Source organism: Malaclemys terrapin, chromosome 9 (genome assembly GCF_027887155.1).
Source record: "Malaclemys terrapin pileata isolate rMalTer1 chromosome 9, rMalTer1.hap1, whole genome shotgun sequence".
NCBI lineage: Eukaryota > Metazoa > Chordata > Testudines > Emydidae > Malaclemys > Malaclemys terrapin.
The window spans coordinates 82,326,830-82,344,474 of NC_071513.1; the positions used below are offsets into that span (position 1 = coordinate 82,326,830).

Genomic DNA, 17,645 nt, shown 5'->3' on the forward strand with positions numbered 1-17,645 from the left:
CATTTTGGCTCAGTAGATCTCAAAGCGCTTTACAACAATAATGATACTTTCCCATTTTTTAAAGCACTTGTAGAGCTAGTTGTGAAAATTACTATGTACAGTAAATGAAAAATATGATATGGCGGTTAGATCAAGGAAACGATACAGGAATCCTTGTGTGAAATTCTGGCCCTATTAAAGTTATTGGGAATCTTGCCATTGCCTTCATTTGAGACAAGATCCCATCCTTGAGCTGTATTCTTGATTCTTCTATTGACTTGTTGTATAAACTTGGGAGATCACTTAACCTATATTTCCAATCTACAAAATACAAAGTGGGAACAATAATGCTCAAAAGATATTGTGAAGCTTGACCTTTGTAAAATGCTTTAAGATCCTCAGCTGAAAAGCACCGGGTGAGTCCAAGTTTTACAAGTAACCTAAAACTACTTTTCTATATGAACTTCAGTATTATTTGGGCTTTCTTAGTATGGGTGTTAGCCACTGAGCTTCTGTTACTAGTAGCTAAGCTCTTAAAATAATAAAGGTGTTGCACTCACTCATGATCACTCTGTAATTTCACAAAGGAACGTAGCCTTCTGACTGTACAAACTGGTTTGCATGCTGACCTTGCAACACCTTTATCTGAAGGGACCGGCTCAGGTGCTATACAGAGATATGTGCTAAACAAGACCTTCATTCAGAGCCTTTTCTTCTCAGTGGTTTCAAAGTTCACTGGTCCTATATTTGAGAAAATGAAAATGTAAACACATAAAGTTTCAGGCAAATGACTAAACTAGATAATGTAGTTGGGAAAAGTATCTTAAAAGATGAAAGTATTTTTCGCGTCACTAACTTGTTTTCCTAATTATTAAGAAGTCAGTAAAAAATGTGTTTAAAAACTTAGGGCCATATGCTTCCATGGCTTGTGCCCTGGAAAGTATAGTAACATGCTGTGAAGTCTGCCTCCAAGTTCTATGCATAAACTAAAATCTCCTATGTAGTATTCTGACATACCAGATTGTGGACAATCTGGAAAAGATCTAACAACTTCAGAAAGAAGGCATAATCTGAAGAAGTCTTGGAGTGGGTGGGACAAATCCAGAGTGTTAGCTCTGGAAAAATAAAGAAAGGATCCTGTCTTGCTCCTGTAAAAGTAATTGTCAAATCTCCTATACACTTAAAAGATCATGACCTAAATCACTGAAGAAATCTGATAAGTTAATGCTGCTTTGACTTAACTTGCTGTTAGCAAAAATCTTGCACCTTGGTGTGGCCAAAGATAAATGTTTCTGAGGGTGTCTAAGCATATACAGACCATCTGTAAATGGTGTGTGAAGTGATGGGAAACTGATCGCAGACAGCAAGGGATTTGGAAAAGTTTGCTGTATGTTTTCATATGGCATGGCCCCTTGCTGCAGTTTCTGCCCAACAGCTCCTGTAGTAGAGCCCTGCTGCATAGCATCCCCAAAAGTTTAGCTATGGGTTTTTAATCTTTTTAGTAGATGTTTCTGGCACCACCCACTGCTGGTTATTACTAACATTGTTTCTACCTGACTTGATGGCACAATACCTATTTAGTAACACAGCTCAGTTTGATAGTCATGTTCTGGGAATTTTAGCCCTTTTTGCACCTTTTTATTACAAGTAGGAGCATGTAGCTCAAAAAGTTGCTGTATTTTCAAATTCTCTAGGACAACTCTGTTTCCCCTGAAAAGCAATAGGAGGAGGAAAAAATCTGAGCATCTCCTCTCATAGTTTCTTCTGCAGCATCCAGATCAAGCGGATGGGATTGCAGAGTGAGGTGAAAGAAGTGGCTTGCAAGCTCGTTGGATCCTGAGAACACACACAGACAGAACACATACATGCCCCCACCATCCATGTGATTAATCAGACTTTTTTTATTGTAGGGCCTCCATGGCAGGAATAAGATGGCCAACTTTCTAATTTGTGAAAACCAGACACTGAGTGCCAGAAGCTCCCCTACCCTTTGCCCCACCTCTTCCCCCAATGCCCCACCCCTGCTCCACCTCTTCCTTCGAGGCCCCCCCACTCCTCTTCCCCTACCCACCTCTCATCATTTGCTGCTCTCTCCACCTCCTTCCCCCTGCCAGCTGAGCGGTAGAGGGGTGACTGGGGCAGGATCAGGGAGGGAGAGCTGTGTGGGAGTGTGTGACTGGGGCAGGACAGGGGAGGGAGTGCCACGCTTTGGGGGTGAAGGGGTGACTGGGCAGCACACCAGAGGCGGGGCACAAAGGAGGCTAAGAAGGTGACCCTGGCAGTGAGCCCAGCCACCGGTATCGATCCTCAAATGTCCTGCCCTTCAAGGATCCCTCCCCTAGGTGTCAGCCACCGGCACCTCTTTCTACCAGAACAAGGAAGTTCCCGAGTGCTCCTCCAGCTCCAGCAGCAGCTGCTCTTCCTGCTCTCCCAGCAGCAGAACGGAAGCCAATTGTGATTGGTTACTGAGGTAACTGGACTTTTGGTGTCCGGTCAGTAGTTCGGACTGGACACTGTCAGGTCCCCTTTTCGACCGGACTTTCCGGTCGAAAACCAGACACCTGGCAACCCTAGGCAGGAGGGGTCTTTTGTGAGCCTTGCTGCCATTGTGAGCCTTGCTGCCATTGGTTGTACTTACCATTCATCTTGTAGGCTGGGGTAGAAGCCATGGAAAAGAAATAATGAGCACTCTCTTTTGCTGGGATAGCCAGTAGAAGTAAATTGAGTTAGGATAGAAGCATGCCACAAAGTGATTCTTTCTTGGCTCCTGGCTCACCCTTCTTCACCGCGCCCAGATCTACAGAGCCCCAGTTGTGTAGATTTGAATTTCAGAGGGCCATAAGAGGGAAGGAAGCAAGCAGCACATCTGCTGCTCCCCCTTCTCCTTCTGCAACATTCTCCCAAGTTGCACCCACTTTAGCTTCCCTCCATGGCAGTAAGATCAGCTTAATGTGGTGTTTTGGGAAATTATACATGTCATTCTGCAAGTATTCAAATGTCAAGGAGATTTTATTTTTATCAGAAGGATGCATGTTGGAGCCTGAACCCTTCTTTTTATTTTATTTTTTTAAATTGGAACATTTGAGTCTAAAGCTGAGAAGCTTCCTCTCTGACTCCAATATAGAAATGAAGTGCACATATTGAGTATTCCATTACTTGGATGTCAAAATCATTAATTACAGCACTCTGATGCATTTTACCATTTGAAAGAATTAATTAAAGCACACTTGCTATTGCCAAGGGCTGGAAACATGTAAATAGAAATGAGATCATATCTTCATGGTGGTCAGGGTTTCTCTTTGTATGCTGTGTAGCCTCAGAAAGTGCTGTGTGATCCTGCACTGTGCCAGGCTGTATCTCCTTAAATTATGTGTCTATCTACAGAAAGATAGATATTCTGGGCCAAATTCTTACCTGAGTTACACTCTGTCAACCTCACTGAAATGAATGGGAATTGTGCATGCTTCTCTAAGTACAGAGTTTGACCGTATGTGTTATTTATAGCTTACATATAAAATATGCAGTTCCAAACCAATTAGATAATTTCTGTGTTGGTAGTTTTTAAAAAATAAACTGAGCTGTGTAGTTAGTTCAGTCTGACATAATTGCAGACATGGCAACATGTTCCATATTCTCATTGCCTGCACGTTGTAAAGCTCTTGTTTTGTTAGTCAAAGTATAGTGTAGTTACAAAGACTAAAGGCTTGATCCTGTGTAATATTTTGGACACTCAGCGCTCCATAAACATGTAATAATAATTATAATGAAGATTTGTGTTTCATTTTTGCTACAGATGGGATACCCTTATAATCCACTCTTTAATATGCTATTCTCAAATTAAGTCAGCCCCCAGCTCATGAAGAGAAATCTCTTAGTTTTAATATAGCAATGACACAGAATAGTTTTTCTCTCTGCATTTAAAATACATTTTCAAATTAAAGTCTGAGGTTAGTTATTTAATCTAAAAATCACCTATATAATTTTGGGGCCCAATCCTGCATTTTCCTCTGGGTCCAGAACTCTCACTAAAGTAACTAGGTATCTGGGTGCACAAGGAGTGAAGGATTGAGCCCTTGTCTAAAAAAAAAAATATTAATTACACTACAATGACTGTATGTTGTATTACTTACCTCATTATAATTCACTATATCTGGGGAGTTAATTACCCCCCAGGTAAATGGAATTCTGGTGCTATTAAGTCCCTTAAAGTTGATGGACACATAGCCAGGCCTTCTGCTGAAACCCACTAATCAAATATATGTATATGACTCACCATAGAAACATCTCAACCAATGGCACCAGCATATTGAACTAATCCGTCATGTTCTGGCACATGCACAAAGTATAGCAACAAAAAATGACAGCATGGTAACTGCTGCTGCACAAAAGCAAAATTAGAAACATATTATTTACAAAACCATATATAAAATATATGAGATAAAGATATCCCACGAAAAATGCAGAAAAAAAAAACAAATTTATTGTATATTATAGTAATAGTACTTCTATAATGTTTTCCTCTTTAAAATGCTGTCCAAATATTAATTAATGGCTTTAGCCCCAATTCTTCAATGAGCTCAGTGCAGGCCCATTCCTGTGCCACATGGTGCTCCATTACAGTAAAAGGGTCTCTGCCTGGTACAGAGATCTGCCAACATGGAGCCTCATTGACTTCACAGGGGCTCCACACAGACATGAGTCCATCCACATGTGGCTCATTGCAGGGCCCTTATATTTTATCTGATCATTCATGGTGTGAAATCCTGGCCCCATTGAAGTCAATGGGAATTTTGCCATTGACTTCACTGGGGTCCAGGATTTCATCCATGGGTTTTTGTCTCCTAAACCAGTGGTTATCAATCAGAGGCATGCTCACACAGAGGTCTTCCTGGGGTACATCAACTCATCTAGATATTGCCTCGTTTTACAACAAACTACTCTACACTAGCGAAGTCAGTACAAACTCAAATTTAATACAGACAATGATTTGTTTATACCGCTCTATATACTATACACTGAAATGTAAGTACAATAATATTTATGTTCCAATTGATTTATTTTATAATTATGTGGTAAAAATGAGAAAGTCAGCAATTTTCAGTAATCGTGTGCTGTGACACTTTTGTATTTTTATGTCTGATTTTTGTAAGCAAGTAGTTTTTAAGTGAGGTGAAACTTGGGGGTATGCAAGACCAATCAGACTCCTGAAAGGAGCATAGTTGTCTGGAAAGGTTGAGAGCCACTGTCCTAAACCATGAGGACTGAGGTCATGTTACATTTATTTAGTTTTAAGAAAGCAGTTTCCATCTCTCTCACACACACATATACATCTAAGCACATATTTTATTCACATATAAATAGCTATTTGGGGACCTAATCCTACATTCTTTGCAAACCCTAAGCTCCCATTGGCTACAGTGGGAATTTGTGGTGTACAGGGAATACAGGATGGGGCCTTTATATCTAAAATTATTTGTAAAACCAACAGTAACAAATCAAATGCTCAAGGATTTCTATTATCTCTTTATTGTGTGTTGTTAAATTACCTCATTACTACCAAACTTTTAAGCATATTCGACTTGCTTTGCATAGACTAATAATGCTTGTTAGCAAATGTCCATCTCACCATAGGCAGGGCCGGTCCGGTGCAAGGAAGTTTCGCGCCCTAGGCGAAACTGCCACCTTGCGCGCCCCCACCCCAGCCCTGAGGCGCCCTCCCCCGCAGCAGCTCCCCCACCTCCCCGGGGAGCTGGGTGGCAGCTCCCAATCCCAGCTCACCTCTGCTCCGCCTCCTCCCCGAGCACGCCGCCCCCGCTCTAATTCTCCTCCCCTCCCAGGCTTGCGGCGCCAAACAGCTGATTGGCGCCACAAGCCTGGGAGGCGGGAGAAGTGGAGTGGCCGCTGCGCTGGGAGAGGGAGTCTGAGCCACACGTATCAGCGCGCTGCCTGGCAGCCCAGCCCAGGAACGCTGTAAAAAAAAAATTGGCACTGCTTTTTGGTGCCCCCAAATCTTGGCGCTGTAGACGACCGCCTAGTTTGCCTTAATGGTAGCACCAGCCCTGACCATAGGATAAGGATTTTAGGAACATAATTTTTATAATAGTTTTAAAAACAACACACACAGGATAAATATACTTAAGGCTGTCTTCTTCCACACTGCTTATTTATTATTTTAAAGATATTTCATTTAAAACACCTAAAGGAGAACTTGCTTTGTGCCAAACCTGTTAATATTAGTTAATGTAAATAGTATCACTCCCTCTCTACTTCTGCATTCCCCATTTCCCCTGGCCCCTTGCTTTTTGTCCTTCCAGATCCGACACTGATTGTAAGCTACAGGGAGAAGCTGACTCTTTTCCCAGGAAATTATGTCCAGCGGGTGGGTGGGTGGATGTGTGTGTGTTAATTACAGGATCATTACTTTATGGGAACCTTCCAGTTCTGCTCTCTGTGTTTTACTGGTTGGGTGGTTTGTTTGCTTAAAGCGCAGCTCTGATTACAGTAAAAGGGGAGGGGAGGACTAAAACATGATGATTTGTTCAGTATGTGACCGAAAACGGAGTCTTTCCGTGCATACTTCTCTCCCTGTCTGTCTCCAGAACAAAGTGACCCTTCAGTCAGCCCCCGTGGGGCTTTCAGCCGCACAGAGAGTACAGAATCCGAGCTATACAAACAAACAGGAGCGTTCTCTCTCTCCCTGTTTCACTCACACACACTCAGGGTGGGAGAAAGGGAGGGAGGGAGGAGTCTGGATTCCTGGTATGGAGAGGTGCGGAGCCGATCCTTTGCCTCTTCATAGCTCCTCCCCGAGTCGTGCAGCTGCCTGGCAAGTGCTTTCAGGAAGCAATATTTAAACAGCTACAGTGTAACATGTGAGAAGCAGCGGGATCTGGAGGGCCCTGGCGCTGCGGCTCCTGAGAGCGGAATGGGTGGTTTGTCACGTACAGATCGGCAGGCGGGAAGGCTCTGAGAGCCAGATGAGCTTCACACGCTGCAGAGAGCAAGCGGAAGAAGGCGGCTGTCGCTCTCTCCACAGCCCCAGCTCAGCTGAGCCCCGGCAGCCCAGTGAATCGACTCCGCTGCTGACAAAAGCCAAGGCAGTCTCTCCCGCTTCATCTCCCTGCCTCTCACCCCGGGCGCTGCTGCTGGCTGTCGGGTAAGCCACAGAGCAACTTCAGGGCTGTGCTGTGACAGGAGAGTCCGGTATTGTCAAAACAATTGATCGGAGGGAAAGTAAATGTCCGATTGAAACAGGCGGACAGTAGAAGCCTTGTCACCAGCCTACGAGTCTTGTTTTAAAAGTGCCTTGAAATGAATCCTGAATGCCGGAGCCTCCCTCTCACTGAGCGCGGGGTTGGCCGCTCCGGGCGTGTTTGCGAGAGGGTGACAAAAGCGGTGTGGTTGGCAGGTCAAAGCTTGGTGAGGATCTGCACTTTGTGTTGCTGCTGATTGTGTTGCTCGCTGCCTGGGAGGCGCAGCCCCGGAGGAGGCAGAAAGTCCCCAGGTGACCAGTCCAACCGTGTCTTTGGCTGGTTTGTTTGTTAGGGCGACTGGGGAGTTGGTTCTTCAGCAAAGCGAAGGGCAGTAGGTTTCCCTGATGGCAGTTCCTAATGGTCAGGGGCTTAGTTTGCAACCCATGAGACCTGTCTCTGTGCCGATACATGGCACGCAAGGTCTCAACGCAGAGCTACTGGAGTTCAACATGATTTCAAAATAAGATTGGTCATTTTGTGATGTTAGAGAGGTGCCTAAATATAGATCTCTCCAGATTATGATGCTTATTATTCCCATTGGTTTCTGCTTTTATAGACATGTCGAAGAACCCAATTCTATAATATAAAATAAACGGTTCTTTTAAAAATATAGCACAGATGCAAAAAGTAGTCGAGTAAGCAGTAGCAGTATTGAAATAGCATTAAAGATATAGCTGAAAATGTCTTTAAGTCCCCCAGTTGTTCCCTGGCAGCATAAGGCTCCTGAACCACTTACATACCACACAGGCTGCTAAACTTGGGTGTAGCAGAATGCAACGTCCATAACTCTGGATGCTCTTGTATTGGAGGGTTTAAACCTAAGTCAGATGGCCCTTTGAAGTTATTTGAAGCTTTAAGGTGTTATTTTATGGTTCAAGTGGAGAACTGATTGATAGTGACTGTGGAAAAGTAAAAATGTGTTCCAGCTGAACTTGTGTTCTAGTTGGCAGACTGGTAGCGTCACCTTTCAAAGTAACCCTAAGAATCTAAAATCAGAGGACACGACAGCATTTGCCTATTTTTATTTTATTTTTCCTGACAGTCCTGAGAACACTACACTCAATTTAATGTGAAATGTTTGTCAATAAATACTTTATTGTAGAAGTATGCAACCAAAACTAGATCATTTTGTAGAACAGACCTTCAGCATGAAAACAATAATTGGATCGTATCTGGGTTTTCAGGGGTTTTACTTCAGAATAATCAGCGACTCCCATTTGAATGCATATTTTCAGTAAATCATAATCTTTGATGTACTAAACAGTACAATATTAGGCTACATGTGATGAGTTTGAATAGTTTTTACTTAAATGTAATCAAATATCAAACTCTTGGCTAATAAATCCGTATTTTGTCTTCCAGTAACCCTCTAGAAATGTAATTATGTATTTGCGTTTTGGAAACATTTGTTTTTTTCCCTCTTGTAAATCATTGACCTTTCCATTTTTTACAAATGTTTCCCTTATTCCTGAGAAAGTAACACACTCCTTGATGTCCTTTCCTGAGCAGTGCAGTTCTGGCTGGACAGCCCTGCAGTAGGCAAGTGAGCTTGTTGGTGTGTCACACAAGGGTGATTGAGTGCAGTATGTATGTGTGAGTCAGACTGTGAGAGAGTATATGGGCATGTGGGACTGTGTGAAGCTGTATCTGGGCATAAAATGGGAGTGTCTAGGATGTATGAAACTGTGGTGTGTAAGTATTTGCAGTACTGCTTAAAGACTAAGGGTGAAATCCTGGGCCGTATTGAAGTTAATGGGAGCTTTGCCATTGACTTTAATGAGGTCATGATTTCAACCATAGCATTAAAACTGTGTGTATAGGGGTTTATTAGACTGTATGAAAGAATGTATCTGCATGGAGTGAGAATACATGTGTCAGAGAGAGAGAGAGAGAGAATGAGTGTGTTAAAAATGGTGGGGACATATTGCATTGTATGTATGAGGGTGTGAATCTCTGGATGGGTTTGTGTGTGTGTGTGTGTGTGTGTGTGTATATATATATAATATGAAACAGAGAGAGAAGGAACAGGGCAATGCTTACTTCTGTACAATATGATGAGCCAAAGCCCTGTTTAGTAATATGCATTAGGATGGGAAGAAGGACCTCAGTTTTTCCTGCCCTCTCCACGGTCTGTGGGCATGTCTGAGTGTGTCTCTGAGACTGTGTGTGAGAAGACTGCAAGTGTATGGTTGGGATTAATTAGTCTGAGTTTAGTTGGTTTCATGCTTTACAAGCCTGGGGGCTACCCACAGACACAGAAAGAGGAGGAGTTTGCTGTTGCCAGCCTGAGCTCCTCTCCAGGAGTGATCTTGTTTGTGTCAACCTTGAGCAATTAGAGATTAACTGTCTCTTGTTTTCCCTTCTGCCCTAGGTTGGCTCTTGTGAGGCTCTGGGAGTTTGAAAGTGATTTGGAAAGAGCAGAGTCTGTGTCGGATGGATGCTGAACTGGAGCCAGCCTGTGTTGTGCAGCAGGCCCACTGTCCAGGGATGAAGTGCCCTCCTTCAGAAGACTTTCCCCCCCAGATAGGGCTGTCTGATAAGATCCCACCAGTAAAGCCTTGCTTCAAGAAGAAGCAGCAAGTGCAGAAGAGGCTGGACACAGAAACTCTCAGGGCTTTGCGGCCAATCTTCACTAGTTTGCTGGGAGCTGGGAGCCTGGATGGGGTCTTTGTGCACAGAGGCCAAAGTGGAGGTCATAGCAATTTATGTGAACCCGTTGTGAAAAAGGCCCTCGGACTCAGTGCCCCCTGTCCCCAGCCGGGCAGCAATGTGGCTGTGTTGATGCCAGGAGCTTCAGATGTGCAAGGTCAAATGCCAGAGACTCATCCCCCCGCTGGTCACCCTGAGCAGGAGATTCAGTCTGGGGTTCAGGGCTTCCCATCAGAAACCAATCCTGGGACTGCTGCTGATTCCACTAATGAATCATTCCAGCATCACCCCTTTCACTCAGTCTCAAGTGATGCTGCAGCCTGTCCAGTGTGCCCAGACAAGATACTGGAAGGCTACACATCTGGATTATTCCAGGAGAATAGCTGCTTGATGCAGTACAATTTGAACCCAAATGATGAATTCAATGCTGGGCTCTTCCAGGACAAAAGTGAGGAGGCTTCACTTGATCTTGTGTTCGAACTTTTGAATCAGCTGCAATATCACACCCACCAGGAGGATGGGATAGAGATCTGTGTGGATTTTCTGCAGGGCAATTGTATTTATGGCAGTGACTGTCCCAAACATCATACTGTGTTGCCATATCACTGGCAGATCAGGAGGACTGCTACTCAGACCTGGCAAAGTGTGACCAATGACTCTCAAGAGCATCTGGAAAGACTCTACTGCAACCCAGACAATGACAGGATCAAAGTGAAGTACCGGTAGGTAATTGCATTCACTTACTAGCAAAGCCAAGTGCACGCAGCTAAACAGCAATTAAGGAAAATAAAAGTCAATGCTGTTTCCCATACATCTGGGGAACAGACTGTTTGTGGTTTTTTTTTTTTTGTTTGTTTTTTGTTTTTTCAGATATTAAAATATACCAGTATTTGCTGAAATGTATGGTAATATTGCCTGTAGTCTCCCTGTACTGAGCTAGTTGGGTCCTGTGCAGAGTACCATTTTTTGTCATTTATATGCTGAGTGTTAAAGTTCAAACACTAGTAATATTCCACTCTCCTCCAGAGACACACCACTACCAAGCCCCTTAAATTATTCCTTCCTCTCCAAATACACTCCTGTTTTCTCTGTATCTGACTTTTAGACTGTGAATTTTTCAGGGAAGGGACTGTCTTGGTCTTTTATAGCATGCAGCACCTTGTTTATTTATCACTGGGCTAACATTGACAATACCTGGGAACAGCATATGTTTAAGGGAATTTTAGGTTGGGAGAAAAAGAATGGTGATAATCTACTTATTCAAGATCTGTCTCTAATCCCAAATTCAGTCCACAGTACTGGAATATCTGAATACCTCTGCTAATATGATCAAGGTGATACTTATCAGACTTGAATGAAACAGCCACCTGACATGAATGGGGTCATTTCATACCTCTCCTAGGGTCCATAGCCCATTGAAGTCAATAGAAGTGCCCATTGAAGTTCTTGGCAATACTCCCTTTTTAGTCAATAGGCACTGACCAAATCTAAGAATTTAATTTTATGCCTGTTTGCAGGCTGAGTAAGACTGACACACATGATTTACATCTAGAAGATTTGAAAATGAAAGCTTACATTCTATAGTAACTGATATGGTCAACAGAGAATGTTGGAATGGCTTGTATTGTTCAACACTGGCTCATCAACTCCTGAATTCAAATTTGTCTCTGCATTAGAAACTACTCACTTCTGGCTATTTAAAGAGGACAACAGAATGACTGAAAGCACTACTGCATTATTTCTGTCTGAATCACTTATAATGCTCAGTTAATGTGAATCCAGGTTAACCACATACATTCCACATACATTTTTCATTAGTACATTCCAAGCAACTTTTCAAATTAAACAATTGGTCTGTTCGATTTAGGAATGGTGTAAATTTCACCAGTGTAGAATGTTTGGTGATAACTTAGAATATTCATGTTCAAATAGCTTATTCAAAACTTTTAAAAGTGCTATTCTCCAACTTTAGGAATTTCACCTAGGAATATCATACTGCATATTAGAAGTCCTAGTTTCCTCTATAGACAGTTTATTGTTCTCTGAAAATCAAAGACGAGGATAAATATTTTTCAGATTCAGTTCTCACTTTGGGCTTGATCCCACTCCCAGTGAAGTCAGTGGCAAAATTCCCATTTACTTCTATATTGCAGGATCAGGACACAGGCTCTTAGAAATAAGTGATGGAAAAGATCTATTAGATCATCAAGTCTGTACCCCTGTAAATGCAAGATATAGGCCAGTTCTACACTAAAAAGTTAAGTTGCCCCAACTACATCACTCAGGGGCGTGAAAAATCCACCCCCCTGAGCAGTGTATTAAGCCGACTTAACCCCCAGTGTACACAGTGCTATGTTGACGGAAGAATTGTTCTGCGACCTAACTACTACTTCTCAGGGAGCTTGATTACCTGTGCCGAAGGGAGAACAGTGAGTGCCTATGCCGAAATGCTACAGCAGCACAGCTGCGTAGCGTTTCAAGTATAGACACCTTTCCAATGGAGGACTGAGATATGGAAATGAAACTATACTTGTATGAGTCCTTCTACTGGAAAGTAAGTCTGCTGCATTAAATATTTCCCTCTCCTGCCTCAAATGAAGGCCATTGTAGAGAACTCATAAATGCAAAGCTCAATGTGTTGGAGATATGCTGAAGGAAATCTGTTACGTAGTGTAGTTTCTCAGATCTTTTCTTATTTTCCTATTTCTATCTTTTGTGCCCTGCCTCAGAAGTCTGCAGTGCCACTTATTCTGATGATAGAGTGTGGAACTACCCTTTTGTCCACATACATAGAATAAACCTTGAGTTTAGTCTCTAGTATCTGCATCTCTGTGAGTTTGTTTTCCCCCACATGCACTTTTGAAGAGTGTCATTCCTTCTTCCTTAATGTTTCAGGGTCAAACATTTCAGTTTCAGTTAAAATACTGAACTTGCCTTTTAGATACCAGAGGCCCAAACCATTGCCCAGTGAAATCAGTGGGAGTTTTTCCAGTGACTTTATTGAGCACTGGATTAGCTTCTAAGGCCCTAGCCTCATCAATTATAACTTCTCACCCTTTCACTGAGAACACCCTGGAAAATGACAGCACTTAGGTAGTTCATAACCTGCATTGAAAATTTAAAATAAGGTAGAGAAAAAGAAATTCAATTATCTATTTTGGGGAATAATCTAGATCCCATGATACAGAATTAAGTCTCAGAAAAATAGGATTTTTTGAGGAAAAAGGCATAACTTACAAACAGAATCCACTATATTTTAATTTTACAATGTTGTGGCTTACATTTTTTTTTCCAGGTAGTTTAAACTGTATATAACTGGCTATGGAAACTGAAAATAAATCAGCCCCAAAAAAGTCTTGAAATAAGAAAAACAGATCGAAGTAACTAAAATCTGAGCTCAGCTAATAACAAAAAAGTTCCTTGTTAAGTTTTCCTTTAAAAAAAAAAAAAAAAAAAAAAAAAAAAACCTCACAAATTCCATTGCTATACACATGAGATGGCTAGTCTAAATCAGTGTCAGGAGTGAATAATTAAAAAAAAAAAAAATCAAAAACCCTTTCACAGTCACTTTAATCCTCCCACTTTCAGATTGTAAAACTGGCAGAATAGTGCCCTCCCCTTTTATGCTTATGATGCTAATTTCCAGTCTGGAGAGTATTTTGGCATCTTGGTACATGGAGTTTCTGTCTGTCTAAACTAGTCAGGAAGAAATTTATCAGGATTATTGTCAAACACATTATGTTCTGTTGCCATGAGTAAAGTGAGAAAGGCAGTGTAATCCTGGAAAATCCAGAAATGCTGGGTCAGAACTACTCTGAACGTTCTATAGCCTGCTAGAGACCTCCTGGAGTACAGAGACAGATCTTTGAACATCCGGAATTGGATCAGTTTTAAACAGCCTCTCAGTGGGTATTGTCCATTTTAGTTTTTTGGGGGATAAAAGAGGCGGTAGCATATTGACAGTATAAATACGTTTAATTCTTTTTAGTTGCAAAACTTCCTCCCCAACCTGCTGATCCTGTAGTCTTTACCTCAGTCTCTCCATTGACTTTGGTGGAGATCTTGGCCTTAGTCAATACTACAGAATCAGGCCCCCGAATAAGGTTTAATGTACACTAGCAATTTGCAACATCCTGTACCCTTTCTAATAAAAGATTTATGTTAAATGTTATTGTGGAATCAAGATCTAGCAAATGCTGTACATCCAACTATTTAGTTCCTTGAGAGATCTACCTTAGATGATGATTATCCGCATGTGCCTAGACATAGAACTTACTCAGCATTGGGACTTCTAGTTTTGAACAATAAATCTGAAAAAGACTTTTTTAAGGGTTGCAGTGTACAGGAGGAAGCTCTCTCTGACAAACAGTATCTCTTTATGTCCGAGACACCTCCTAATCCTTTGGATATGGATTGTTCGGGGTCAGTATGAGTCTTCATGGAGTTCACTTGTGGTCACTGCAACCTGACTTTTCCTGTATTCCAAAGCGATGTTGTGTTTCCTGGCAACAAGATGCAGATAGCGGCATGTTGAACCTTGCTGAGAGGCTCACAAACAAGCTAGAGCAGCTCATGGTTCACATGGTTACCACATTATTTGGCTAAAGCTATTAATCTCTTGTGGTCAGACTAGCTTTACAGGCCTATCTATGCAGATTGCATAAAACAAGGAAATGTCTGTTCAGCAGTTTGCATGTCCAAGAAAGGCCAAGCAGAAACCGGCCTCACTAGTAACCAGTGAGTGGTAGTTGTTTTACCCTTGTTTTGTACATAGTTTACATGGCATAGTTACTCATTATTACACTCTGTATCCAATATTTTCATTGTGCAGAGCTTCAAGAAAATTCATGGTTCTGGGCCATTGGCTCAATGAGGGATTAATATCTAAATTAAAATTATTGTATTCTTTAGGTATATATTTATATGGATCTTTTTCCTCATTATCTGTTATGTTACTCATCTAAATACACATTCAGTTGTTGGATTTTACCTAAGGGAATGTGACCTTAAAATAGGAAATGTAATGCACCTTGTTTAATTAGTTCATTGTAATAAGAATGCCTCAGACCTTCAGTTACTGCAATGTGGCCTCCAACTGAATATATAATTTCATCATAAATGGAATCTCTCTGTTTTGCTCTCTTAAATGTTGAATGTGTTTGGAAACCAATATCAACAACCCTAAGGTAGTTGGGGATATGAACTTCAGCAGATTCAAAAATTCACAAGCACTTAGTCTTCTTCCTCATACATGCAAGGAGAGGCCCTGAAGAATGTCCAGATGCAGACTATGAATTTGAGAGAACAACGCCAAGTACCACTTTCCAGCGTGAGAATGCCCAGGCTATGATATTTTAGGATACTCTTCAGTAAGGGATAATATTTGGCTGCAGAGTTAAGCAGGGTTTTTTTCAGTGCTGTATAAATTATGCATCTGTTTCTGCAGAAAATGGGAAAAGTTCAAAGGCACTATATTAATCAGCTTTTCAGAACTAAATTTATCATTACTTATTGCATTATGGTCTTCATAAAACCATCATGTAATATTCAGCTAACCAGATCCCTCATTTGACTGAACATCCCAGCCCCTATGTTTGGAAAGGAGACATCCTTGCATGCAATGGAATTTCTAGCCATCCATTCCGTTGTACTCTTCCTTTTTTTTTTTTTTTTTTCCCCCTCACATTCTATGTTACTGTGAGACCAGAACAGCTCATGGTTCTTTTTGTTTGTTCATGTGGACAGAAGCACCCTAAAACTGGACAAATATAAATTAACATGCCTCTGACACCTCTTTAAAATGTCATTAGGGTGTTTCCATATGGTTCTAAAGTCACTTATAGCCAAATAGAAGAAGCCTTTTTACCCCCTCAGGGACTTCTGACTTAAGTCCATTTGTTTGAATTGTTAAATTAAACAAGTTATCTCACTGATCTGCACAGCTGTTGCACTGTATGAGATAACTTGTTGTATGTTATTGATAATACCAGGGATGAGAGAACAGCTGAAATTTACTATGCCTTGCCACTTCTTGAATATACACAGCTGAATGGATTTGAATTTATTTTTTAAAAATTTTTTGCTATAAAGAAAGCCAGAGAGAGACTCTAAGCAAGAAGTGTGTGAAGTGATTTTTAAAATGTGCCTTGTGCTTTATGATAATGCAGTCCAATGAATTATTATTTGCCCCTTGTTATACTACCATTTACGTATGAAATAAAACTAATTGGCTTCTAGCTATAAAAATCTGGAGATGTTATAAGGCATATGTAGAGCTGTCATAGGAATCAGCAGCAATCACTCATTTATTCCTTTTCTCCTTTTGCATCAATAAGGAGATTGGAATTTTGAAAGCAGCTGTCACCTGGCTTCTGGTTTAGGTCAGTCTGTTCCTTGTGTACTTATGGTAATAAAACAATCCTTTCTAAAAGCAACGATTTATAAGTGTTTAAATCAGGTTGCTTGGAAGAATTGTTTATAGGTAATCCAGCAGTCACAATATTGTGCAATTGCCAACCAGTGCAGTTCATTAAGGATGAATAGCAGAAAAGAATTCACTAAAATAGTTTGTTTAGTTGGGGCCTTCATCCTGAAGTCCTCTATAACTTAGACCAAGTACTTATTCATATCAAATGCCTACTGATTTCAATATGTACTGTACAAGTAGGCCTTTGCAGCCAAATTTTCAAAAATGGCCTGTGATTTTTGGGTATCTTGGTTGAATGCCCAACTTGAGATGGTAAGTTCGCCACCCAAAAACTGAGGCCCCCAGAGTCAGTGGCCTCTTTTGAAAACGTTATTGATTTGTAACTGATCATCAATCATAAAATACTAATGCACTTGGTACAATTTTACTATTTGCCATAAATCTAGTTTCATTTCAATATTCATGAAGTTTGATTTAGGAGACCAATTCCTACTTGCCTAAGTCTCTTTTGAAAATTGGATTTTGGGTGCTTTTTGAAAATTCTATCCATTATCACTTTTAAAAATGAATGTATGACTCTTGAAGCAGTTTGAAAGCCTTGGGGACTAAAGTTCCCTATCCACAAAGCAGCTTTCCCAGTGTCCCCCTTCTAATATGCTTCCGTATTGTTTTGGGGAGTTCATATTTAGTAGAGCTGGTTGAAAGCTTTTAGATGGAACAGTTTTCTGTCTGAAAATGCATTTTCATTGAAATCAGAATATTTTTGTGGAAACATTTTATCTAACAATCATTTTTAATTTCTCGTTTTATTTGTTTTGTAATTTTGATTAATTTTGACTCTTATATTTTAATGATGCATTTATCATATACATGAAATATTATTTTGAAACAAAAAGATTCAAGCATGTTATTAAAGCAAAACATTTCAGTGGTCCTGAATCAGAATTTTCATTTCATGGGAAGTTTTGAAATAATTTCTTTGAAATGTTGTAATTTCCTATGGAATGGAAATTCCACTTTTCCAACAAGTTCTAATATTTAGCAGTGACAGTTAAATTTTCCCCTTGCCTGGTCTGTCCTTGGACACTCTGAGACTATCAACCTGAATATCTACTGTGGTGGTAGTTTACCTGATATTGACACCTTTAAACTGCAACAGTGAGCAGAAACTCCAAATGAGGATTTATATTCTACCACCTGGGACTGCATTGCACTGATACCACTAACCTAAGTCTGTATAGAGCACCTGACAACTTTCAGATTCTAATGATTTGGTTCTACTGATCTGTGTTAGATTCAAATTGCTAATGTAGAAGTGACTTACCAGTCCTTGAAGG

General features: G+C 41.0%; 1 protein-coding gene across 3 annotated transcripts in view; it reads left to right on the forward strand.

Moving 5' to 3' along the window:
• Positions 1–17,645, forward strand: part of TIPARP (TCDD inducible poly(ADP-ribose) polymerase) — a 69,363-nt gene that overhangs the window by 27,251 nt on the left and 24,467 nt on the right. The window contains exons 1-2 of one of the 3 annotated variants that reach the window (XM_054040304.1): positions 6,757–7,135; positions 9,604–10,603. In XM_054040304.1, coding sequence (XP_053896279.1) covers positions 9,666–10,603 — 938 coding nt within the window. In that variant the 5' untranslated portion in view covers positions 6,757–7,135; positions 9,604–9,665. Of the gene's footprint in view, positions 1–6,756; positions 7,136–7,211; positions 7,399–9,603; positions 10,604–17,645 lie in introns of those variants that run through there. The other 2 variants (XM_054040306.1, XM_054040305.1) reach the window with 2 other exon arrangements.